The sequence below is a fragment of the Protopterus annectens genome, chromosome 8.part0, assembly GCF_019279795.1.
Source record: "Protopterus annectens isolate FY-2018-M chromosome 8.part0, PAN1.0, whole genome shotgun sequence".
Lineage (NCBI taxonomy): Eukaryota > Metazoa > Chordata > Ceratodontiformes > Protopteridae > Protopterus > Protopterus annectens.
The window spans coordinates 577,898,119-577,924,578 of NC_056741.1; the positions used below are offsets into that span (position 1 = coordinate 577,898,119).

At 40.3% G+C, this 26,460-nt stretch overlaps 1 protein-coding gene across 7 annotated transcripts in view; it reads right to left on the reverse strand.

Annotated features, from left to right (window-relative positions):
- ADAM15 (ADAM metallopeptidase domain 15) overlaps positions 1-26,460 on the reverse strand; it is a 1,588,574-nt gene that overhangs the window by 1,417,223 nt on the left and 144,891 nt on the right. For all 7 annotated transcript variants that reach the window (XM_044080074.1, XM_044080071.1, XM_044080076.1 and 4 more), the window contains exon 2: positions 16,258-16,370. In XM_044080074.1, the coding sequence (XP_043936009.1) occupies positions 16,258-16,370 (113 nt within the window). The remainder of the gene's footprint in view (positions 1-16,257; positions 16,371-26,460) is intronic.

Here is a 26,460-nt window from a genome sequence, read left to right on the forward strand (position 1 = left end):
AAGGGATGACAACACATTTTTTGGCACTGATCTTAAGCCATGGTTCTGACACCAGTCGTTGGTCACAGTGAGGCCTTTCTATAGGATGCTAACATCACTTGAAGAGTTAATAATAGCTCCCAACTTGCAATCATCTGCGAACTTTGTCAGTCAGAGTCCCTTCATATTGGCCTGGACTTCAGAGCAGTAGATACCAAACAGGAGAGGACCCAGGACCGAACCCTGTGGGACTTCACTTGTGACTGGTCAGCAGTCTGACTTGGAGTCAGCTACTTTCACACTGTGGGTTCTACCTGTGAGCTAGTTTGCAACCCAACTAGTGACATAGGGGTTTGATGCCTAGCTTAGTGAGTTTTTCAATGATTCCTGAGTGGGAAATGGTAACAAAGGCCTTGGCCACATCAAGGTAGGCTGTATGAACCACCTTGCCTTCATCCACAGCTCTGGTGACTGACTCAAAGAAGTTGATCAAGTTGAGCAGGCATGATCTACCCTTCAGAAAACCAAACTGTGTGGGATCCAGAGTTTGGAGATTCCCTATATCCTTGTTTATTAGGTCCATGATGATGCGTTCCACAGCTTTGCATGTCAGACTCGTCAGGCTAATGGGGCGATGGTTCCCAGGGTCTGTAGTTGCTCCTCCTTTGTGGATGGGGATGACTGGTTAAGCAACATGCTGTACGCTCACCCCATTGCCTGCTGCCACACAATGAACAGGTGCTCTCCTCTAATGCTGCAGTTCTTTAACCTGTTCTGCAAATTTCCTTCAGACAAAGGATCCAACAATTTACACATTTCATCCAGGACACCTCACTGGAAAAATTAGGCATGAGTAAAGAAGTTTGATGCCTTCATAGATGATGTAAAATTATAACAACCGCTTTCCAAAGCAACTCACAGCCTGGGACTACTTGTTCATGGTTGAATCATTGTTGTCTGTGTCATTAAATTCCAGTTAAAAGTCATACATCAGTCAGTTTTTCAAATAAGTTACTTTATCCTTTACAAGGCTGTGGGGATGCAGGAGCCTATCCTGGCAGCCCATGGCTGCAAGGCACTGTAAACTGTTCTGGACAGGGTACTGATCTATCAGATTGTATACAATTGTTCACACATTACACACACCTACAGGCACTTTGGACTGCATGTCTTTAGGAAGTAGGAAGAAACAAAAGAATCAGAAGAAAAACAATATGGATGCAGGGAGGGCATGCAAAACTCCACAAAGAAGTACCCCAACAAGAATTAAACTGGACAGCCTCTTACTGTGAAGCAGCTGTTACTTTCAGAGCCACTGCAATATTCATCACAGGTTAAACAGTTGTATTCATTTTGGATGTTTCTGCCAATAATGGCAAACCTTTAGAAGGATGAAATACTCTGTTTTTATGTACACTGATTCAACTGGGTCAGTATAACATCAAACTATTTGTATACTGTTTCTGAACACATGAGTTGTAATTGTCTACTCTGAGTTGTGACATGCTCCTGTGCAGAATATATGTCGGGGGGGGGGGTCAATTCCCCCTTTTACCTCAAAATTCTAACAAATTCAACAAATGTTAGGTCATATAAAGGAGAAGGTGAGCCCCGATCTTCAAAGAAGAGGTCTGATCCTTTCTTTATCCATATCAGAGAGAGGATCCTCTTATAAGGATATGAACTGATGCAGAATGCCAAAAACAGTTTCCTTGGTAACTCCAAATATTGGATTTTTTTGGGGGGAGGAGATGAAGACTTGAGGCCATGCATTTAAAGATTTTCATATCAGAGGACAAGCCTGCAACAAGAACAGCTGACAAAACAGGGAGGTCCTTGGGAGAAGGCCGGGAAAAAGGCTAACTGGGGTGTGTTGATTGGACCCGATACCTTATAGTGGCTGTTGCAGTAGGTCTGATGCCTTGTATAAAGCAGCAAAAGATAAGGATGCAAACTACAGGCAAGCAGCTGTTAACATCATTCCTTCTGTAACTGACATCCATGCAGGTCAGAAAGGCCAGCATCAATAACAGCCACATAACAGAGATCATAATCTATTCCAAATGGTGACAAATGTCAGTGACTACTGTCATGCTGCCAGCCCAGCTATTATTTTGCAAATAATTCTGTGACATTTGTGAATACTGATATGATTTATACAGAACTGTATGTTGTGTACTGAGCTAAGATGTATCCACAGTGTACCCTGCTGGAACACAGAAGATTAACCTGCAAAACTTAACAGTTGAAGTTGTTACTTTTCAGCTGGGCTATAAAGAAAATATGTTCTCTCTCAGTTTCAGTTCAGTAGCAGACACAATGTCTAGAGCTAGAAGTTGTTTGCACTGTCTTGGAGAAAAGTAATTACTAGGTTTCAAATGTAAAAGCATTTTATTGTTTTACGACTTCCAAGATCTGCAAAGATCTGAGATGTATGTATTTCTCACACAGAGATGTTAAATTCTGCTAAGTTTCTGTTTAGCCTGGAACTGAAGTCAGGTGACAAAGAGTGATGTCATCCAAGCTAGCCAAGCAGTAATGTTTGATATTAATTTGGGAACTCTCTCAGAGAGAGACTGTGCATTTTTTTATTTTGTCTTAGACCTTGCAAGAACATCCACTTATCACCATCTGCACTTGCCTTGCTAATAGTAAGTAACTAGGATACAGTATATATTTTTAGATATAGTTAGGAATATAGTAAAGATTACTTTAGACGTTTTCTGCATTTATTTGAGACGGTCATACAATGTTATATTTAAATATTTCCTTAGATTTTGAACTGAAGTAACTGTGTTCGTTTTCTGAGTATTGTCTTGTTCTTTTATGTATTATTAAATATACTTAAACCTATCTTTGTGGCGGATATCTGTGAGACATATTTAAGCTCTTAGAGTACTTGCACATGTATTTGGTGACACTGTACAGTCCACTCCTAGATAGCCTTAATCTTGTTCAAAACTGCCATTTGGATTAATAGTAACATTACACAGTAGGACTAGACACCCTTTGTAAGGGCCCTAGAGTAGCAGATAAGAGTGGCTGGTGGCAGTCATAACTACCTTATAGTCTGGGCAGAAGGGGGCATAATTAGTAAACCTGTGCCAACCTTTCCCAGGTGTGTGTGCGTGCACGAGCGTGTGAATGTATAAATCAAATCTCAAAGTGTGTGTGTCAGCTACTTGGGCAGGGGCACGAAGAACTGGTTGGACAGATAGGTTGCTGGAGGTTTTGGCTTGACCACTCAGCTGAGATCTCAAGCCTATAGCTGTGGGGAGTCTTATTGGGGATCTGGAGAAAGAGGGAGAAACCAGTTCCAGAGTGACTGTGGTCTCTGTGTGCTCTTAAGGGAAATTATCTGTTGCCAGTGGTGAGGACTGAGGCTCCTTGATTACTGGGTCAGTGCTGGAGCGTCGCAACCACCAAAAAAGCTTTAAAGATGCATAATGCGAAAGACCAACTCAAGGCTGATGATGTTCCTGGCAAATGGGTTAAACAGGCATCAAATAGCAACTGTCAGGAGACTGTATAAAATCTGCACCTAGGAAGTATCTAGTGCTTGCCTTACAACCCTAGCCACCAGGACATTGCATATGGGGGGGAAACAGAAACAAAGGCCAAGGAAGGGAAAATGGGCATCAGAACAGCTTTAACTCTCTTACACAGGTCCTAGCTCTGTTCATCAGTGATACAGACTAAACCACCAATGAACGATTAATACAGTCTTTAACATTTCAGAGTAGTGTACTGCCTTTGTCTGCTTCACAATTTTATTCATTTTTTTTTTTCTGTTTAACAAACCAATGAGGAAGACTTCACGACAACAAATAAGAACCTTTTGCTTGAGTTTCTTTTCTTCAATTTCTTTCCTTGCACATTCTAAGCCAATGCTTTCACTTTTTGGTGAGCTTTTGGTTCTTTACTTTGCCACTGCCTTTGCTGTGTTACATTCTTTATTTCAGTTTGCCTTTGTTTTACTGTACCCTTATGTCTTGTTTTCACTCTTTTCCTGTTACGGTTTTTGCAGAATAAACCTTCTTATAGTGCTCTTAATAACTTAAGCCCTCAAAAAAGATTCATTTTTTTAAATATTTTTATAATGTTACATCCTTATACTATACTATTTTTCTGAACAGTTATTTGCCTTTATTTTGACCCGTGGTACTTGGCAACATGATTATCATATTACTTTTTATTGCCCATTTGTTGCCAACAGGTTGCTACATGGCATTTATTAGTGTTGCTTGCCCTTCATACATCTCAATTGCTTTTGTTGTGGACTCTCATTCCACACCGTGCATTTCTTTACACTGACACTGGGTCATGTGGCCTTCATATTACTCATCTAATTCTGCCATGGACTCACTTTCCTCATCAGAAACCTCCAGCACAAAGTATCGTGCACTTTTAGACTCTCCACCAGGATCAGCATAAAAAGATTGCATCTACTTTGTCAACTGCAACTTGGTTCCCTTTGGAGTCACAGATCTTTCCAAACTCATAACCTCTTGTGTCTTATTCTCAATCTCCTGCAGGACACCATTTTGGCTACATGCTTTAGTTTAAGACAAACTTTTAACTCTGGAAATCTTGTCGTTTTAAGATTTTACACCAGGCAATTTCACAGGTTCTGCTGCATGCACCTTTATATTGTGAGCCCGTACATTTTCCACAGAGTGTGATTAAATGCGAGTCAATTTCTCATCACCTGTTGCAGCTCAGACTTCATTTGAACCAGTTTCTTTTATGTCCCAAACTTTTTTAGTAAGCTGAGACAAACTTTCAGTTAGACCTTCTATTTGCTTTAACACATCTGCGTCACCTTGTTCAAGCATCCATTTTAACAAGGTTTCTAACTCTATTTTAATTTCAAACTATTAGTGCATGCCAACCCTTCATTAGCCACTATACATTCTGTGTTTTGACAGTTCTCTTTTATATCGTGTTTCCTTCTGGAAGAATTTTAAGACACCATCTGGTGTAATTTCTCACTTTTCTCAACAATGACACTTCATGATGACTGTTTAGTTAAATATCCTCTGTAACCTTGACATACTGGAGATTTCCTGCCTTAAAGATGTCAAGTGTCTTTGAAACTCTACTTAATCCATTATCACAAAACTAGGCCACCTTATCAAACCATGAATCATATCAGAGATAGTTTCAACACTCTTAAAATCTACAGTGCCAAGAACATTATTCAACTTCTGATGGCATTTCTGTTACGCCCATTTTAATGAGGCCTTTACAAACTCAAAGTCAGTCTGCAGTTCTTGTCATATTCTCCTTATCACTTTGCATTCAACTGCTGCATACATTTCAGAAAGAGTTTTCTTGTTGCTCTTACACATTACGCATACTGGTTTGTACTCCTGGTTTCTGAATCTTTTCTTTCATACTATTTTGATTTTCAGCCAGCTTTGTTTGCATTTCAGCATGTTATTGCAAAACTGTTGAAGTAGTTAGTACAGTCTGTAACAATGACTTTCTCCATTGTTACTCTCTCATAGCAAAGTGGCTCACTGATAGAATCCACCTAGTCAAATTAAAGGAAGCCACCTCAAGCAGTAGACCTGTAACGAGCAGTATACCCCAGGGATCGGTCTTGGGGCCTCTGTTGTTTAGGATATACTTTTCTGAGGTGCAGGCAATTATCAGTGGGCTATGGCTGATCATGTTTGCAGATTACTGCAAGCTGGGTGCTGTCATTAATATCCCTAGTGATGTGGACATCCTCCATGAGGGTCTCATCCAAACAAATAACTGGTGCCAGAAACATGGCCTCAAACTGAATGCCAAAAAATGTATAATCATCCCCTTTGGGGAGAGTGACGTCCCCACAAATTATCACATTAATAACAAGGTCCAAAGCACACAATCAGTCATGAGAGACTTGGGTACCCAGGTTGATAAACATACTTTTGACCACCATATTGTCTCTGTTGTACAGAAAGCTTTCTACATGGCTCACCTCATTAGTAAGGGTTTCTCATGCAAGGACAAAGACATCATAACATCCCTGTATACTTCCCTTATAAGACCCATTATTGAGTACAATGCCCCTTTTGGGATGTACCACACAAAGCACATGCAGCAGCTGGAGAGACCACAAAGGTTCCTCTCTAGCAGAATTCAGGGCCTCAAACATCTACCCTACGCAGATAGGCTAAAGCCTGGTCCCTCTACTCAGTTTCATACAGACTCCTCAGAGGTGACCTCTGTCTGGCATACAAAGCCATCTCAGACCACTCCTTGATGGGACTGCTGCATATCCACAAGTCAAGCTACACTCAAGTAACCTGCATGCGCAACCTCAGCCTGTTCTGTGACATCAACAGGACTTGTTAGAAGGACACATTTGTGTCCCAGAGACTCCCCCTTCTGCTGAATAGAATCCTTCCCCATGTCAAGCAGCCTGGATAGCTGGATGGGTAACAGAAAATACACCCCTGGGATTTCACCTGTGTCCCTTCTGAACAGGGGCATCGGATGGTGACTTGTCAGAACATGGGCTAAATTCTTGGCTAGGCTTGTAAGGGCCTCAAACAGCCTAGTAACTTTCTATGATCTTATGATGTGTACCCATTTAATGTCTAGCAGCAGACACACAGAATTAATGAGCTTTTAACAAGCAGTTTCCAGTGGTACAAGGTTTGATTCCCTCAGCTTCCATTGCCCAACCGTGCGACTCGGAGACAGTCATTTAACCAGACAGCTCTCCCAGGCAGAGTCTGAAAAAACTCCATGAAGATCACTACTCCACCGTGGTTAACATACACAAATAAAATAAAACAAGTGTAAATTCTGCAGTTTAAACTCACTTTATCTTGCAACAGAAACAGTGAAGAATAACATTTTGCCCTCATTCTCCACCACTACAGTTTCTTTTGCCCCCCTCAAGCCACACATTATGGAATTTCACTCAAATTACAGGAATTTTTCACCTTCACTCTTTCACTGTACTGTATAAAGAACATGTATTACAATTCTTTGCTTTTCAGAGAACAAAGGGAGACTTTATAAATTAAATCATGTCTTTAATGAAATAAACACATTTGATAACCCTTTCAGATGCTTTTACATAGTTTTCATCCTTGAATGATAGAACTTAAATTGTCCAACATCACAGTTCTGCTTGGTCTCATTTATACTATCCAGGTCTTCTTTACCCATGTCTCTGGCCTTTCCTTTCCAGGTATCCTTCTTCAGTCCCACTGGTGCTCCTGGTCTTGGAGAAGCCTTTGTCTTGGTATCAGCCTCCTGCCTGTATAGCTCCTTTTGCGCAGACCATTGCCTGCATCCCTCTGAAATCGTTCTACAGCGAGAGGCAAAAATGTCTATTGCTTCCAGCTTCTATTCTCTCTTATAGTAAAGTTACTTGGGCTTTTCCTATTGGTCCTTTCATTATGACAGATGTTGCTACTCTTTCTGGTGCCAATTATAGATCACTGTATTGAATGAAAGGTCTTCTGTACTACCTGCACTATATGTGTGAGTACGTGTGTGTCTACACACATGCATGCCTCTCTCAAACATATATATATATATATATATATATATATATATATATATATATACACACACACACACACACACACACACACACACACACACACACACACACACACACACACACAAATAAATAAATACAATCCTGGGATGGAAGCCGGCTGACTAAGCACCTGGCCATTCAGGAACCTGACTAGAGTATCTCCCCCACCACCCAGTTTACTAATGATGCCTCGTGTTGTTCTCAACAGTAAACAATTTCCTACATTTTGTATAAACACTGCATCATTGCAAATCTAGCCACATAAACTGGAAAGTTGGTGGTGCAAAACTCAAAGTGATCTGCCACTTCACTTTTCAGCAACAGCAAATCATGAAGAAGTGGAAAGCAGCTCATTCCTGCACATGACACTAGAAATGTTAGTGCTCCCTGTCGCCACTACCATCTTTCACACAAACTTTTAAAAGCCAAACTCATGTAAACCATTAAAAAAAAAAAAAAAAAAAAAACGTTTTCTGGCCATGCCTCCTGCCCTTTCTTGCATGTAATACTGTGAGGGATACTATCTGCATTATTTATGAAATTAATTAATTTATGCCACTTATACTACCCAAAGCGATAATACAGACATTTCTATGCTTCTTTAGAAGATAAGCACACAAGGTGGATCCACTGTCCCCTTTCCTGTTTATATGAATCATTTCCTAAAGCTGACAGGTATACGTGTGTCTGTGTTTACATGAGTGCGTATGTAAGTATGGGTGGACAAACTGTTACAATGACAACACAAATTAAAGCTCTTTTATGTGGCAGAATGCAAGCCATCTGTTATAGCTACTATTAAAGTAAATTTTAAAAAGTATAACAATTATAGATTATAAACTGACTACAGCACAACACAAATCACAATTTTTAATTTTACTCCACACTAATTTCCAAATAAAGCGGTCACCCCTAAAATTCGCAAAAAACAAAGTGAAACAACGTTTTCAAGATTGTTTGCTGTGTGCTTGGGTAACTTCTGAGGATGACTACGGATTTCCTTATCAAAAGTGTTCATAACCGCAAATAAGTATATGCACGCACTACGCTATATTAAGTCTGACCTCCCTTGATGTTTTTGGTTTCTGAAGCCATGAAAAGTTTATGAACTCAGTGCAGTAAAACATCATAAATATATATTGGATATAAAAAGTGTACACACCTCTGTTAAAATGCCAGGATTTTGTGATATAAAAAAATGACACCACAATAAATCACTTCAAAACTTTTCCCCACCTTTAATGTGACCTATAACCTGTATAATTCAGTTGAAAAACAAACAAATCTGTTAGGGAAAAAAATATAAAAAAAATAAAAAATGTACAATATGCTGGTTGCATAAGTGTGCACACATTTAAACTAACACTTTGTTGTGTGTGCACACCCTTAAACTAATACTTTGTTGAAGCACCTTTTGATTTAATTACAGCATTCAGTCTTCTTGGGTAGGTGTCCATCAGCATGGCACATCTTGACTTGGCAATATTTACCCACTCTTCCTTGCAAAAGTGCTCCAAATCTGTCAGATTGTGAGGGCATCTCTTGTGCACAGCCCTCTTCAGGTCACACCACAGATTTTCTATTGGATTTAGGTCTGGGCTCTGACTGGGCCATTCTAAAACTTTAATTTTCTTCTGCTGAAGCCATTCTTTTGTTGATTTGGATGTATGCTTGGGGTCATTGTCATGTTGAAAGGTGAAATTCCTCTTCATCTTCAGCTTTCTAGCAGATACCTGAAGGTTTTGGGCCAAAAGTGACTGGTATTTGGAACTGTTCATAATTCCCTCCACCTTGACTAAAGCCCCAGTTCCAGCTGAAGAAAAGCATCCCCAAAGCATGATACTGCCACCACCATGCTTCACCATGGGGATGGTGTTCTTTTGGTGATGCAAAGTGTTGTTTTTGCACCAAACATACCTTCTGGAATTGTGACTTCCAAAAAGCAAAGGTTTCCGATGGTCAATGAAAACTGGAAAAACCATAAAACTTTAGCGTACAAAAACTCTATTCCACGCTTTCGTCTATAACAGACTTCTTCAGAACAACAATTGAACTTCAAATAACCACCTACATATATATCCCAAGAACCAAGCAACCCATTTAAAATCAATTAAGCTGTTAATGGAACATTCATAAAAATCTTATGTAAAAAGTGTTGTTTTTGCGCCAAACGTACCTTTTGGAATTGTGGCTAAAAAGTTCAACCTTGGTCTAGTCAGACCATAACACATTTTTCCACATGCTTTTGGGAGACTTGATATATAGTTTTACAAATTTTAGCTGGGCCTGGATGTTTTTAACAAAAGGCTTCAGTCTTGCGACCCTACCCCACAGTCCAGACATATGGAGAATATGGGAGAATGTTGTTACATGTAGTACACAACCAGTACTTGCCATAAATTCCTGCAGCTCCTTTGGTGTTACTGTAGGTTTCTTGGCATCCTCCCTGACCAGTTTTCATCTTATCTTTTCATCAGTTTTGGAGGGACCTCCAGTTCTTTGCATCACTGTTGTCCCATATTTTCTCCACTTTTTGATGAGTGTCTTCACTGTGTTCCATGGTATATCCAGTGCTATGGATATTTTTTGTACCCTTCTCCTAACTGATACCTTTCAACAATGAGATTCCTTTGATGCTTTGTAAGCTCTATGTGAACCATGGCTTTTGTTGTAGCAGGCAACTGAGTAAATGTCAGGAAAATCCTTCTAGGACACTGAACTTTATTTGGGGTTAATCAGAGTCTCTAATTGATGGCAGGTGTGTACCCAAGAAGACTGAATGCTGTAGTTAAATCAAAAGGTGCTTCAAGAAAGTATTAGCATAAAGATATGCACACTCATGCAACCAGCTTACTGTACATTTTTTATTTTTTATATTTTTTCCCCTAACAGATTTGTTTGTTTTTCAAGTGAACTGTACAGGTTACTAATGCTAATAAAAGATGCAACAATTAGTGCTATCACACAGTTTACCCAGATTACCAGGAACTGAGCGAGTCAGAAGTATAAAGATTATGTACTTAGTTTCAGTAAGGACATTGCTATTGCATACACAGGCTGTTGTCTTGTTCCATTCTACAAGTGATCCTGTTGTTAAGACCTTCAGGTATCGAAAGGCATTCTATCGTTTCTTCAAAAATGCCTCCACTACTTTTATCTACTGCTGAAGATGTGCCAAGATGAGACTGTATTATTCTAATTACTCTGTTCTCACTATGAAAAAAGGGGGTCCATCTACATATTCCCAAATCCCCTGAACATTTTCTTTCAAATGATATTTTAACCAGTGTGTTAAAAAACACAGCCAACTTTTTGATTAAAATTTTCTGGGTATCCTGAGGTACTTCTGATTTAACATCAGTGCTTGACTGCCTACTTGCTGCTCAAAATAAAATAAGTAAACAGCATTTTTGGCTCTCCAAACCATCAGCTGCTCCAAGATACTTGCCTCCCATCACTCACAGGGTGCAACAAACGTGAATTAGTCACCCCAGACTAGCTCCAACCCATGTTTGGGGCTGGTAAGGAGCTCAATACGTCTTGGAGTAGCATCATTCTACTGCAAAGGAGTGTTTTCTCCTAAGGACCTAACCCCTGTATTTGCCCATATTGTATTGTAGAAAGGCATGCAATGGGATATCCTGGTGTAGTGGCCATGTCTTTGCAGGCAACTCAGTCACAGCCCTGCTTCCCTGTGGACAGCACTCCCCCCCCCCCCAGTGCATCCTGGGCCCCCTCTGAGGGCCAGCCATGATCACATGTCCCAGCGCGTGCGCGCATGCACACACACACACACACACACACACACACACACACACACACACACACACACACACACACACACCAAAACCCCAAAATGGGCACACCCATCCTCCAAGCCTATGTAAAACACTCGAGCCTCTAATTTGAACTCAGGTGCCCTGACCCACAGTCGAGCTTCATCACTCTACTGTAGTTGGCAGGCCAATGTCTCATTTTTATGAGTCATGGATTTTCAGTACTTCCACCCATAAAAAGGGCAGGTGCTCTCATCCTTATCATTTATCCTCTTGAATGGCAGCACCAGCCTGTCAGAAATACAGATGCATAAAAGGTAGCTTAGGACTGCTGCCCAGTTAGAATTATACCGTTTTCATAAGTTAGGGCGAGACTAACAAACAGCTTATTTCTCGTTTCTTCTACCCAGCATAAGATTTTCCTTATGTCGAACCAATACATTCTTGAATTGTATCACTGGTTTTGACATGATCACCTTCTCACAAGGATGCTTCAACCTTCCATCATCATTTCTATTAAAAAACAAAATCATTAGTCTTTCATCTTAAACTTCAGATTACGTCTTCTTGTTCTCCCACATCTCTTTCTTTGAAAGAATATGAGAATATCAGCTAAACTCTGAATTCCCTTGCTGTACTTAAATCTTTCTATTATATCCCCCATTTTGCCTACCTTCTTCAAGACAGTACAAGTTAAGCTGCAGTCTTTCACACTATGGTGCTGGTGAAGACTATTTTTCTCTCTGTGCTGCCTCTGTCTTGTCCATTTTCAGGTGACAGTGAGGTCCGAGAACAACACACAATACTTCGGGAATCTCTTTGCAGCCATCTACATAAAGTGATAACAGCTTCCTTACTATTTTCTAATGGCAATGCCTCTTTCAGTGCATACTAGTACTGTGCACGTCTTATTCATCATAAAACCACACTGTCTGCTCAACTTCAGGTCATCTGATCCAAATGGATACTCTTTTATTCAATAAGACAGGCACTACTCTACTGGTCTTACTAGGCATATACTTGAATAAAAAAGTAAATAAAATAAGTAATTGCCTTATGAACACACACACACACAAACATATATATATATATATATATATATATATATATATATATATATATATATATATATATATATATATGTTTAAGTTTGTCTGGATTAGCTACTGGAGGGGGGGGGGGCACAGTTTTATTGGTCTGTCATTTCCAATTTGCTCTAACTTTTTTTGCCTCTGCTTATACATTGTCAGTCTGCTTTTAACACACTATGCTAGTTTTTATTACGTTGCAATTTTGCCTTGCTTTTTTGTTAACCTATCTCACCAGCAGAGTTGTTCTTTCAAAGTCACACTTTAGTTTTCCCACAAAATTCCCCTCTACAGTTATCCCTAACATTATGTGGTAGCTAAACTTCTTGATGCGACACTTGCATTTAATCCTTCCCACACAAATCCCAGTCAAAGGAAAAACAATACGCTTTTCTCACAGTCAAGTAGGACAGAAGGTGCTACATTCAGTGCATTGTCAGAGCAAAACAACTAGTTTCATGAAGAATGAAATTCTGTCACTGTTACTCATGAAGTCCAGCCACAGCAGCTTTGAGCTGCTAAGAAGAAGCCACTCTGGTGTAAATATCTACTAAAACACAGAACATAAACCACATAAAAGTCCCATTAAACATCAAACAGAATCACTTAAGGTAAAAGAGGAAGATGGAGAGAGGGCACACACAGAAACCCACAAGACTGCATAACTTCATGTATGCATTCAAACATCCAGTTATTTGTCAACACACTAATCTCCAAGCTTGCAAGCACCTTACCTGAATGGTGCAGGTGTTTAAAGCACAACAAATAAAGCAAGATAAATGTAACAGAATTATTTAATTAAACTGCCAAGACCCACACAAGTATTTGTTATTTGCATTTATTTTACCTCATTTTGTTAATCAGTTTAGTCCCACTGAGGCAATGGCACATGTAAAGGGGACATGTAGGGAGGAAGGCTCCACCACGGAAACCTAGTGGCAGTTTACAGTAAGACTAAGCAAGCAACAAAACTATGGTATGTGAAATGCAGGCAATCTAACTTCCCATGGAAAACCTATGCAAATATGGTCAGACCATGCAACGCCTGCCCAGAAAAACCTATAAATGTCAAAACTTAACCAAAGGCCTTATGCTAAAAGGATGCTTATGTACAAAGCAATAACAGATTACCAAGGAAAACAGATACAGCCAGAAATTTCTACTCTATTCCCCCATGTAATATGTAAACATGTATATATCTTAAGTGCATCCTTTACAGTTAAAAAATAGACAGTTTTTTAGCTGTTGCATCCTATGCTCCTAAGCAAGGCAGCTTACAGGAGAGTATTCCTCTCTCAGCATGTTGTGTATAGATCTCTGATAAAGACATATTTCTAAGAGATGCTAGAAAAGATGTACTCCCGAACACACTGGAAACGACAGCCTACAACCTTGATTACAATCAACGTTTACAGGAGCAAAAAAATGTACTGCAAAATTAATCCCAGTTACATTAGAATCAAAAACCACAAGCAAATGACCAAAAAACAAGAACACCGGCTGGGCAGTAAAAACCAGTACAACTTTGTAGAACTTTGAAAACAGTCAGTTTCCGGACACTGAAGAATGAAAATTGTCCTTTAATTCCAAAGGCAACAATCACGAGTAACACACAGCACCACAATAAACTGAATAAATGTTAAGCGCTTTCTTCCGGTTTTAGTACCAGGCTTCCTCAGAACAATTCATTTTCACAAAGCCATAGGTTTAAATATCCAATCAGTGAGGTCACATGTTCCAATTTAATGACGACAATTTTGTCATGAGAAATAAATAATAAATATAAGTTACAAAACACAATTTGTGACCTGTAAGCACCAATTCAAAAAACATATAATTAATTAAAATGCATTAGTCTGTGTATTTAATCACGTAACTACAAAATGTATACACTACAAATACTAAAAACAAGTGTTTAACTATTCGTTCAGTCGAATAACTAAAAATGCTACGTTAAAAGTTAACAGTGAATATGTTAATAATTAAATAAATGAATAAATAATCAAGAGAGACCTGGAACCACGAAAGACTTACATTGTTAAAAAAACATGTCCTAATAAAAAAAATTTAAAAAAAATTTTTTAGTTCAAACAATTGATATGTTTATACATAAGAATGTTATACAGGAAAATAATGAGGTATGTCTTTTCTATTAAAAAAAATGTTTGTATATCAACACTAAAATAAGTTGACATAACAAAATTACAAGTGAGACTCGTGAAAGGGATGAAGCAGCTAAAATCTGACAAGAATAAAGCTACAATCTGACAAGAATAAATTCACGGGTATCATATCTATAACCTAGCAGCTCTCAACTTGAGAACGCTGCTAATGTTAATGTTACATTAGTACAAAGCCTGTCTTCCTACTGGAGGTAGAGTGGGGATTCAGATTTTTAGGCATTCTGGCATACACAACACTAATATTTTAATTCAAAGCAGACAAAACAAAGTGCAACATACAGACGTGAAAAAAAAATAACACATCACAGATAAATTTGATCAGAAGCCATTGTGTGCTGTAACTGATACATTATGCAAGAGAACTAGCCAAGTGTGGTGAAAACATTTAAAAATAAAAGCATCTCCTGCTAAAGACGAAGTTCTGTGCTTTCTTGCACTTTTCTGTCATGCTCTTTTGAAAGACCCTACCCCAAAATATCTGTTATGTATACATTTTATACATGCCTATCCATTTTACAAAGTTTGTTTCACCAACACTGTGTTAAATTAACACATTGAATTCTTTTAACCAGACCTGAATGCTGCCCAAAAGATGGCAGGGGACGAAATGTTCTCAGGGGGATAGCATCTTTCACAGGATGAATGTCTTCTTTATACAGTCACTGTTATACATGCAGTTAGTGTAGAAATGCAACATATTAAATGGGTACTCTAGGAGACTCATGAAAACAAACTCTGCACAAATGCAAAGCCATCTGGTACACTGCAGCTCTTCATCAAAAGAAACATAAGAAACACATACCTCTCAAATGCACAGATTTTTGCAGAATGTCCAGATTTTTGCCTCAAATATTTGGTCTATTCCTCATAAAATCTCTGGTTTTCTGGTAAATCACAGATGACTGAAGTTAAATAATGACCAAAAAATGATATATTTTGGTTTCAGACTTCATATCCTTCAGAAAATGCATGCTAACACAAATTCTTTTACTCTAATGGCTTTCTAAGTTTATAGGAGCAGTATTTAAAATCTGTCCCTATTTTTGGGGCTTTGTCCCCCCCGTTATTTTAGGCTTGGTACAGATTTCTTGCATTAACAGGCTGAGAGGTATGACAAACTGACAATGCTCTGTTTGAGAATCTTTACACTTACAAGAAACAAGAGACTCCAGCATCCCCCACAGTTCTCTCCCCCTCCCTTTCCCAGTCTATAAAATGTGGTTTTAGATCCAATAAACAGTACAGCAGCGGCATGTTAAACTAAAAAAAATACTACTGAAAATCCGACTTATCAAATCACATTACGGATCACAGCCAGTCTGTGACTGTTTTAGACCCAGCTTCACAAAGCTTGAGACTGGAGACAAAAATGCAGAAACTCCTGTTAACACCACTTGCACTGGCAGAAACCACAACACACAATGAGGAAAGGGAATTATTTTCACATTTAGCCACTACCAGAAGGTACAATAACACAAACCACACTGCCTGCCGCACCAGTCTTAAGCTACTTTTCATACATGAATTGTAAAGAAATATTACTTTAGCTTTCTTCTTGCAAGAAATAAATGATGATATGAAACCAGAAGCTGCCATGACAAGAATTAAGGAAACTTCAACAGATGTCACCTAGCAATGATAGCCAATTAAAACTGAAGCAAGGATTATACATAACTTACCTGTAGTGTCTGTTTCAAACCAAAGTCCTGGCCATTCAGCTTAATGTATGGGACTGTTGTTTCACGATGCTGCAAACTCTGTGTATGGAAAGACTGCCTCCTCTTCTCTTCACCTTAAAAATCAGAAAAGTCATCTTAGTTTGAGAAAAAAGTCTGGCTCTATGCACATGTATGCCTGTATACAACTAACAGCTCTGCAATGCTGCACAGACATTCAAAAGTGCACTTAGGTCTATGCAGGTCAAAGATCACTCTCCCTCAGAAGCAATGACCTCCAAGCCAATTAAATTACACAGGGATCAGGGGACCCAGAGCCCTGCATGGAGCTGGGTCATTACCCCTCTAAGAAAAAATGTTTTAATTCATTATTTTAATGTTGATTCTGCAAAAATATACCCTACATGTATTCTCAAGTGCCACAAAGCACTGTCATGCCACAGTCTTATTTATCATTTCCCTGCAACAGACGAGCACAAATCCACAATAATTCTGAACTTACTGTTCTGTACCCGGAGAAAGGAAGAGATGTTTACATTCAGAAAGATTCCAGTAAAGTTTTATGCATACTGTATAGTCTAAAACACAAAGATTACACGAAATTTCAAATGTCCCTCTTAACATGTGCCAACTTGTATCAAATATTTTACTAAAAATGCAAACAAGGAAATGTTTAATTTCAAAAGGTTATATCCTATCTCTTTATAATCTAAATCTAACCATTTAACTCTCAACTTGATCTGCTTAGGGCATTCCCTCAGCATTGCATCTTTATTGACGTAAAACTAAATCAAGGTTTTCACAAATGATGTATTCCAGCTTAAGCCTTTATAACCTTCTTATACGGCACACCAAACCCTCCAAAATAACATGGAAGATTGTGTCCGGCTTGTAATCTAACAGTACAACTAATATGATATACTAAACACATATAAAGACACATTTATTTATACCTGTGGACTTTACTTACATTGATAAACACTAAGGTTTTGTAATGTACACCCCAAGAAAGCTGAAATTAATGTAAAAGTGTTTTTCTGTGTATTTGCTACAACTTTTCTCTCAACGTCTGCTCTGCGAATGGGGTTTGCTTAGGAGACCCGCAAGGTAAGAAAGACTCAAAACATATTCAAAAATGCACATATACATTACTAAGCATTGCACCTTGATTCTAACTGCATGAAAACTGTTTACAGCAATATTTTTTAAACCAAAACAATGACATTAAAGGATAGTGCAGACAAAAGAAACATTACATGAAAAGTACAATTTATGAGGCAAAATTATTCATAAAAAGGTCAATAAATATTTTAAAGTGCAAAGTAACCAAAGGGTACTTGAAGGAATGGAAAGTGCACCTTTTTTTTTTTTATTATTTGTTTAGCATTTGATTACCAGAATAGTCTGACTGGGAAGAAGCCCATTTTCTGCGAAAGCCCAGGAAGAAAAACTCCAAATTATTACAAAACATTTTAAGAATAATAACTTTACAATCTTCAAAAATACAACAAGAACATATGCAGTTTAAATAATAATAATAATAAAGCACTTGCATAAAGTACTGAGTTCTTTAGTTTGTGTACTTAGGTAGGGATTCTATTCTCACTGCAGTCAACTGTGTGTTGTGTGTGTGTGTGTGTGTGTGTGTGTGTGTGTGTGTGTGTGTGTGTGTTCTTGCTTGACACCTATGAACACAATATAAAACATATGTTAACAATCGATACAAGGTATATGACAATCATTTAATATTTAGAGAAATTTTAGACAGTTTGTACAGAAATGAAATGTAAGTTAGTCTAATACAAACAGGAATTTCAATATGAAGTGAGAAAAAACAGGCTTATGGTATATTTAGAGAGAGTTAGAAAAGAAAATTAGACAGCAGAAAGGAAGTGAAGAAGGCACGTATAAGGAATGAAAAGGTACTTATTCACATTTAGTTTTGAGCAAGGACAGAGCTAGATTTTAGCTAGGAAGTCTTTCAGAGTGGTGTTGAAAAATGGAAGGGAAGAAATAGAACTGATGGATAAAGGTAAGACGTTCCAGGCTTTAGCAAACTTTTACAAGTACAGATAATGCCTAGCAGATTTGCTAGGTTTGTAAACAAACATGAGATGTTCTTCGTTCCCCATTGCTGCAGTCCTTACTATTGGGTATAGTCCGCGTCCAGTCGGCCCGAATACCAGAGTATAAGGCTGACGTCGGTCAGGGCGCATTAGACTGACGTCAGTACGTCAGGGTACTAATGCGCATGCCCAACGTCATATCCTCAGTCTTTTTTGCCGCATGGTCCGATGCAGAAGCAGTTTTGCGAGTGCAGGTTGGCGTTCTGAAATATTTCAAACCGGAGTTTCAGACCGAAACAGAGTTGGCTAAGTACGTTGGGGAACATTTTGGTTTTTCTTGCCTCAGTATTTAACCGGATGTCAGAAAAAGTGAATAACTGTATTTCTTGTGGGAAACAGATACCTCATAGGGATTACCATACCTTGTGTATACCTTGTTTAGGGCCTGAGCACGACGTTGTTGGTTGCCGCTCTTGTGCTAGGTTTAACAAACGCACTATTAAGAGGAGGTTAGACTGTGCCAGGTTAGTGTTTGGGAAGTGTTGCAATTATAAAATGCCGCCGGATGCTCCGACGCCCGCCCAAGAAGCGCAAGGACAAAGCAGCGAAGCCTAGGGTTGATGAACCGGCAGTCCCGGACGTGGGTTCTTTAGAAGGCGCAGTGGAGCCAGAGGTGTTGCCAGGAGTCTCCATGGAGTCTCAGGCAGAAACTTTACTGTTACAGGATGTGCCTTCTCAGGAGGTAGGCCAGGCTGAGGGGCTTCTCAGGTAACTGTTCTTCCCTCTCTTCCCAAGGTAGTTAGAGCCTCTCCTTCTGTTGCCAAAACTTCTTTGAGAGGTAGGCCTAGTTCAGCTTCAGTGGGGTTTCTCCTAGCATTTCGGTTCTGTACCTAAGAAACATATGCTTAAAATGGCAGAAGATTTGATTACTATGATTAGAGGTTCTATGCCCCTGATAAGAGGCCTAGGGTGGAACCGAGTTTGATAGTTTTGAACAGTGTTCAGAGGCTTCAGAGTCTTCTGGAAGACTTGCAGGAGTATCCTACTTATTCTGATTCTGATGTGGATGATTCCACTCCTACAGCTTCTCCTCCTGAGGATTTCTCATTTTCAGAGACTCTGCATTCCATGAGGGAGCATTTTAAATGGGAAGGCCAGGATTACTCTGATTCCAGGAAAAGGCTTAGGGAATTCTTGTTTTTACCCCAGCATAGGCCCTTAGCTATTCCTCCTGTGTTGAATGTGGTGGAAGATGTTTTTGCAGAGGCTTCCCTGAACCCTGACTCTTTGCCTCCCGCTCCTGTTAAGCCTGATAGGTATTATAGGGTGCCCGAAGCTCATAGGTATTTGTTTAAGAGTCCTAGGGACCCAGAAACTATTTCTCAAGGGCCTAAAGGTGTTAAGGCTTCTGTGGTTAAAAATCCTGTTCCCACTGATAAAGAGGCAAGGGCTTTGGATAGGTGGGGAAAGAAAGTGTATACTTCTTCCACTCTAGCCATGAGAGCGTTGAATTGTCAGTTTCACATGCTAAAATATCAGAATTTTCTCCTTTCACAATTAAAATCTAAGGTGGATGCTTTGGCGGAAGGTATTGAGTGTAAAGAGTTGCTGGATTTGGTTCATGTGTCTGAACAAGTGGGTAAGCATTCTTTGCAATGTGGTTTTGATGCTGTACAGGCCTCCTCGAGGGTGGCTGCTACTAGTTCTGTTCTTCGCAGGCATGCCTGGTTGAAGGATCAGAATTTAGCTGAGCATGTTAAGACAAGGATTTTGGATGCTCCTTTACAGTCTGATGTGTTGTTTGGATCGCCTGTGGAAGCAGTTTTAAAGAAAATGGAGGACAAAGCTAAGTCTATGCAAACTGTTAAAGATTTTTGCAGGTGCAGCCACCAAGTTTAGTAGAAATTGGCCTGCTAAGGGGTGGACATATCCTGCTTATGATTCCCAGTCTAGGGGTAGGTCTAGACGTGGTAGGGGCAGGGCTCAAGGTTTTTTTAGGCCTAGAACAGGGAGTTCACCTGCTCAGACTTCTGGTGAGGGCAGGGGTCAGTCCTTTCGTAAACAGACCCAATGACCTGTCTTTTCAGCTGCCAGTAGATTCTCGTCTGGCAGCTCCTTTGGGAGGAAGACTGTCTCTTTTCAAAGAAAATTGGGATTTTATTACTCAAGACAAATGGGTGTTGGATATCATTCACCACGGTTACAGATTTTATTTCCATACAATGCCCCTTTCAAAGGCATGCCAGACGTTCCTCCTCCACAAAGAAAAGAGGCTCACAAGCAAGTTTCTCAGTTACTCCAGATGGGGCCATTCAGCCAGTCCCTGTATCAGAAAGGGGCCTAGGATTTTATTCTCGCCTGTTCCTAGTACCAAAGAAGGGGAACACGTGGAGACCAATTTTGGATTTATCTCTCCTCAACACTTTTCTGGACATTCCCAAGTTCAAGATGTTGACGTTACAACAGCTTTTACCTCTGCTGGGCAAAGATCACTGGATGGTAACTTTAGATCTCAAGGAAGCTTACCTTCATGTGCCTATAAGGCTAAGTTGCAGGAAGTATCTGCGGTTTCGAGCTGGAAATTCTCATTATCAGTTCTCTGCATTGCCCTTTGGCTTATCTACTGCGCCCAGAGTATTCACAAAGGTTCTGGCTCCAGTGATAGCTTACTTCAGGCTTCAAGGAATTCAAATCTATCCTTACTTGGACGACTGCCTGATTCTGGCTCAAGAAAAGGAAGACCTTCTACAGCATCTGGAATATGTTATAGCAGTGCTAAGATGCCTAGGGTATTCTGTGAACGAAATAAAGTCCAGTCTAGTACCCTCTCAAGACATGTGCTTTCTGGGTGTGAGACTGAATACAGCAGCCCAGATGGCCTTTTTAACCCCGGACAAGCAAAAGAGTCTCTCACTTTACTTCCATCAACTATCTCATCAGTCCGTGCTGACTGCAAGGACAGTCCTTCAAGCATTAGGGTTCATGGCATCTTGTATTCTGGTGCTTCCCAATGCCAAACTGCATATGAGGAAGCTACAATGGTATCTCAAAAATGTATGGACACAGCACTGCCAGGATTTGGACACTGTCATTCAAATAATACCTTGCCTTCAAAAAGAATTTTTGTGGTGGGCTCAGGAATGTCACCTAAACAAGGGACTCTCTGTGACCCGCCAGAGGCGAGTCAGATTTTAACGACAGATGCCTCGGACATTGCTTGGAGAGCTCATCTAAATGGAAAGTGGATACAAGACAAGTGGCCTGCCAGACTACAGCATCTACATATCAACATGAAGGAGATGTTAGCAGTCCAGTTTGCATTAATGGCTTTCAAGGAGTTACTTCTTCCAGGGCAGGTGTTGATTCTAACAGACAACACAACTGTCATGTGGTACATCAACAAGCAAGGGGGAACACATTCTTATCCTCTATGCAGGCAAGCAATGATTTTATGGGAGACTGCGCTAAGCTTGCAACTAACTCTTCAGGCAAGGGTTCTGCCAGGAGCACAGAACTCCTTAGCAGATGTGTTAAGCAGACAAATCATGGATCCCCACGAGTGGAAACTGGATCTTCATGTATTTCAAAAATTGACAGTGTCATGGGGAACTCCAGACATAGATCTGTTCGCTTCTCCACTAAACCACCAGTTGCCACAGTATTGCACAAAGGGGTTTCATCACACAGCTTGGAAAGTGGATGCTCTGTCTTTCAGTTGGAAAAACCTTCATGTGTATGCCTTTCCTCCTCTGCCTCTTCTTCCAAAGGTACTATTAAAGGTCAGACAAGACAGGCCAAGGATGATTTTGATAGCTCCAGATTGGCCTCGGCAACACTGGTACCCACTACTGCGGAGTCTGGTAAGGAAGCCTCCATGGCCTTTACCTCTGATTCCTCATCTGTTATCTCAGAAGGATGGTCATCTGCTCAATGTCAAGCTTCACTCTCTTCATCTAACAGCCTGGCATATTCTGTGTTGAAACACAGCAGGTCTCAACTTCCTCAACAAGTTTTAAATGTGATTATGGAAGCTAGAAGACCTAGTACAAGGAAAGTGTAGAAAAACGGAAGAGATTTTTATTTTGGAGTACAGCAAAGAATTTGCAGGTTTCTGAGCCTAATTTGAGTGTGGCTCTTCAATATCTTACTGAGTTATTGGACAAAGGTTTGTCCTTCTCTTCCATTAAGATTCATGCTGCAGCAATTTCAGCTCACTATGATTGTGACCCACCATTGTTTTCGTGATCCTTTGTTCAAGCAGTTTCTTAGAGGGGCAAAGAATATAAGACCCCCGAGCTCCTACTCCTGCTTGGGATCTCAATTTTGTGTTGGAAAAACTTACTCTACAACCTTTTGAGCCTGCGGCTACTGCTGAATTGAAATACTTGTCATGGAAGACTGCTTTTCTGTTGGCTATTACTTCTGCAAGAAGGGTGTCTGAGTTGCAGGCCCTTATGGCAGTAGAGCCATTTTTGATTTTCCATAAGGATAGGGTATCATTACGCACTAATCCTTCCTTTATGCCTAAGGTGGTTTCTAGTGTGGCTTTAAACCAAACTATTCATTTGCCTACTTTTTATGCAGACCCCAAAATAAAGGGGAAAAGATTTTGCACACTTTAGATGTACACAGGCAATTGCGTTATTATTTAAGCAGGACTAAGGATTTCAGGCAGTCTCAGCAGTTGTTTGTTTCTTTTGCTTTGAGTTCACAGGGCAAGCCTGTGTCAAAGCAAACTATTTCTAGATGGATTGGCTTTTGCATTGCATTTTGTTATTCCCATCATGGCAAGGAGATTCCAGCTGGGATTAGGCCTCATTCCACTAGGGCTACTGCCACTTCAACAGCATTTCTAAGGGGGGTGGCAACTAAGGATATTTTGGAAGCAGCTACTTGGAGTTCAGTACATACTTTCTCTAAGCATTATCACCTTCCTATCTACTCTAAGTCTAGGGCTGGTTTTGCCACAGCTGTTTTGCAAGGCATGTTGTCAGCTCCTGCTTCTTTATGATTTGCCAGCCTCCCTTACCTCTGCTTTGGGATTCTACCCAATAGTAAGGACTGCAGCAATGGGGAAACATAGTACAGTTTTGTACCTACCATAAATGTAGATGTTCGAGGATCCCCATTGCTGCAGTCCTCCCTCCTTCCCCTCTGTGTTTAGGGGTGGTTGTGTAGGTGAGGTTACATGCTTAGATTTTTGTATATATTCTTGTATATATTGTACATATTTTTGGTGCAGGTATTTTGGGCCTTGTCTTTTTAGGGTCTTCTGACATCTGGGGCAAGAAAAGACTGAGGATATGACGTCGGTCATGCGCATTAGTACCCTGACGTACTGACGTCAGTCTAATGCGCCCTGACCGACGCCAGCCTTATACTCTGGTATTCGGGCCGACTGGACGCGGACTATACCCAATAGTAAGGACTGCAGCAATGGGGATCCTCGAACATCTACATTTATGGTAGGTACAAAACTGTACTTTTTTGGTCACTGGATCGCAATGACTGAGTGGTATAGAATGCTTTTTTAGTGCTGGACAGACAGATGGATGCTGGATAATTTTATAGGTGGTAAGAAGCTGTGTACATGTTAGCTGATGTGGTAGTTCTAACCAATTAAGGCTTTTTAGTGCTACACAATGGTGGGTTCTGAAAGGGGTATGAGCAGCAGATTTAGCAACTTTGTTATAGCATTGTTCAAGTTTTAATTTTTGTGAAGCCTGGAGGTTAGCATGGATGGGAGTGCATAGAGAAGAGTGGAGAGGAGGTAAGTAGTGACAAGTGTAGTTTTAGTTGCGTCGGTGAGAAGGTTTTTGGCTCTCTTCTTATGAAGAAAAATATTCATAAAACAGGATAATAAACATTTTAGGTGTGCAGGGCTAATGGAAGAGACGTGCACAATGTTTCTACCAGACAGATGAAAGTAAAAGGGTGACTGTGAAGAACAATGGACTCACTGCGCATGCACTTAGACAAAAGCATTGGGTCCAGTATTCTTCACAATGACCTTCTTTGCATTGTTTTTCAAGTCAGAAATATGTCAAAAAAGAAGTTATGTACTCACCATAACATTCCATGTTTGTAGTCCATCTCGCTCTTCATTCTTACACATGGGATCGGAGCTGATTCTCGACACCGAGTCAGCCTTTTTACAAGCTCAAAGTCTTCTAGTTGGTGCGTGGCTAGGTAGGTATCATGGTGCACCAGTACAATCCCCAGATCTTGTTTTCTGCTAACTCAGAGAAATAATAATAACCACAGAGAAAGAACCCAAAAATAAAAGGCCTCCAGTGAAGGATAATAGCAATATTTTTCTGTCTCCAGATACTTCCAGGATGGGGTTAGGAGGGGGGGTTCATAAGAATGAAGGGTGAGATGGACAACAAACATGGAACGTTATGGTGAGTACAAAACTTCTTTATGTTCTGTAGTCCATCTCACCCTTCATTCTTACACTTTGGTTCGGAGCTGAACCTCAACTCTCTAGCTCAAAGTCTTCTGGTTGGCTCATGGCAAAAAAGGTATCCCATCATGCACCACTGACATTTCCCAGATCTTGTTTGCTGCAAGTAGTAGAACTATAGAGAAAAAAGAACAAACCATGGTGACAGGTCTCAAACATACAGAGAAAGTAATTGCTACAATTCCCCCAGGTCCTCAAAGGAGGGGGCAGGAGGGTGGTATAGTAAGAATGAAGGGTGAGATGGACTACAAACATGGAACGTTATGGTGAGTACATAACTTCTTTATGTTCTGTAGTCCTATCTTGCCTTCATTCTTATACATGGGACAGCGTCCCTAGCACCTTATTCTTGGGTGGCCCAAGGAAAAATACTCCTGAGTACTGTGGAACCAAAGGATGCTCTACCCCTGGAGGTTAAATCCAATTTGTAAGGAGTTAAAGTGCGAGGGGAAGCCCAAGTTGCTGCTGCACAGATATTATCAAGTGGGACCCTGGCTTAAAAGGCTGCAGAGGGAGACTGAGATCTCCTAGAATGTTCCTTAATTTTGAAAGGTAAAGGCTTACCAACAGAAGTGTAAATGTAAGCTATACAGCTAGAGATCCAATTAGAGAGGGTCACTTTGAAAACTGGTAGACCTAATCTGGAGTCGGAGAAGGAAATCGATAATTGGTCTGACTTCCTGAATTCCTTGGTCCGGTGCAAATAAAAACATAATTGTCTATGAACATCCAGCTGATGAAACCTGTGTTCTGCTGCATTGGAATGATTAGGGAAGAACACCGAAGTTCTACGGATTGGTTCAAAGTGTTATGGAAACAGACTTTGGGGACGAATGCTGGATTAGTACGAAGAGATACTCTGTGTTTGTGAAATATCAGATAAGGGGGTTTGACAGACAGTGCTTGTAACTCTGACAGTCGTCTAGCAGATGTGATTGCCACCAGAACAAAGTTTTCCAAGACAGAAATTTCAAAGGCGACGAATGAGAAGGCTCAAAAGGTGGAGACGAATTTTGTGCTATCCAAATGAACAAGTCCCATGAAGCAACTGGATCCTGAAAGGGGGGTCTTAAAGTGGCACCTTTGAGGAAGGTCTTGCACAACCTATGTGACATCAGATTAGAATCTTGTAGGCCTAGGTGAAAATTAGAAATCTCTGCCAATTGAACTTTGATTGTGGCAGCCGCAGATCCCTGGTGGAAAAGTTCAGACAAAAATTCCAGAACCACCGGAATGGAAGTGGTATAAGGGTCAACATTCTTTTTCTCAGCCCAGACAGAGAACCACTTCCCTTTACTGGAATATAATTTCCTAGTGGAGGGTTTATGAGAGGATGTAAGGATACGAGTCACAGAGGATGAAAAGTTGTGAAGCCTGACTAGGGATGGAACTGGAGCAGCCAAGCTGTCAAATTGAGGGTGTGTAAGGTGGGGTGAAGCAAACCTGACATGTGCGTCAAGAGATCTGGCACTGGGTCCAGAATCCATGGATCGTCTAGGAGGTGAGGCCTGAGAAAGGGGAACCAAACCTGTTGAAGCCAGTACGGAATAATGAGGATCAGTTTGCTTCCCAGCTGTTTCGCTTTCTGAATCACCTTGGATATGAGAGGAAAGGGAGTGAAAGCATAAAAGAGACCCGGAGGCCAATCGTGAACAAGTGCGTCTCTCGGTGACT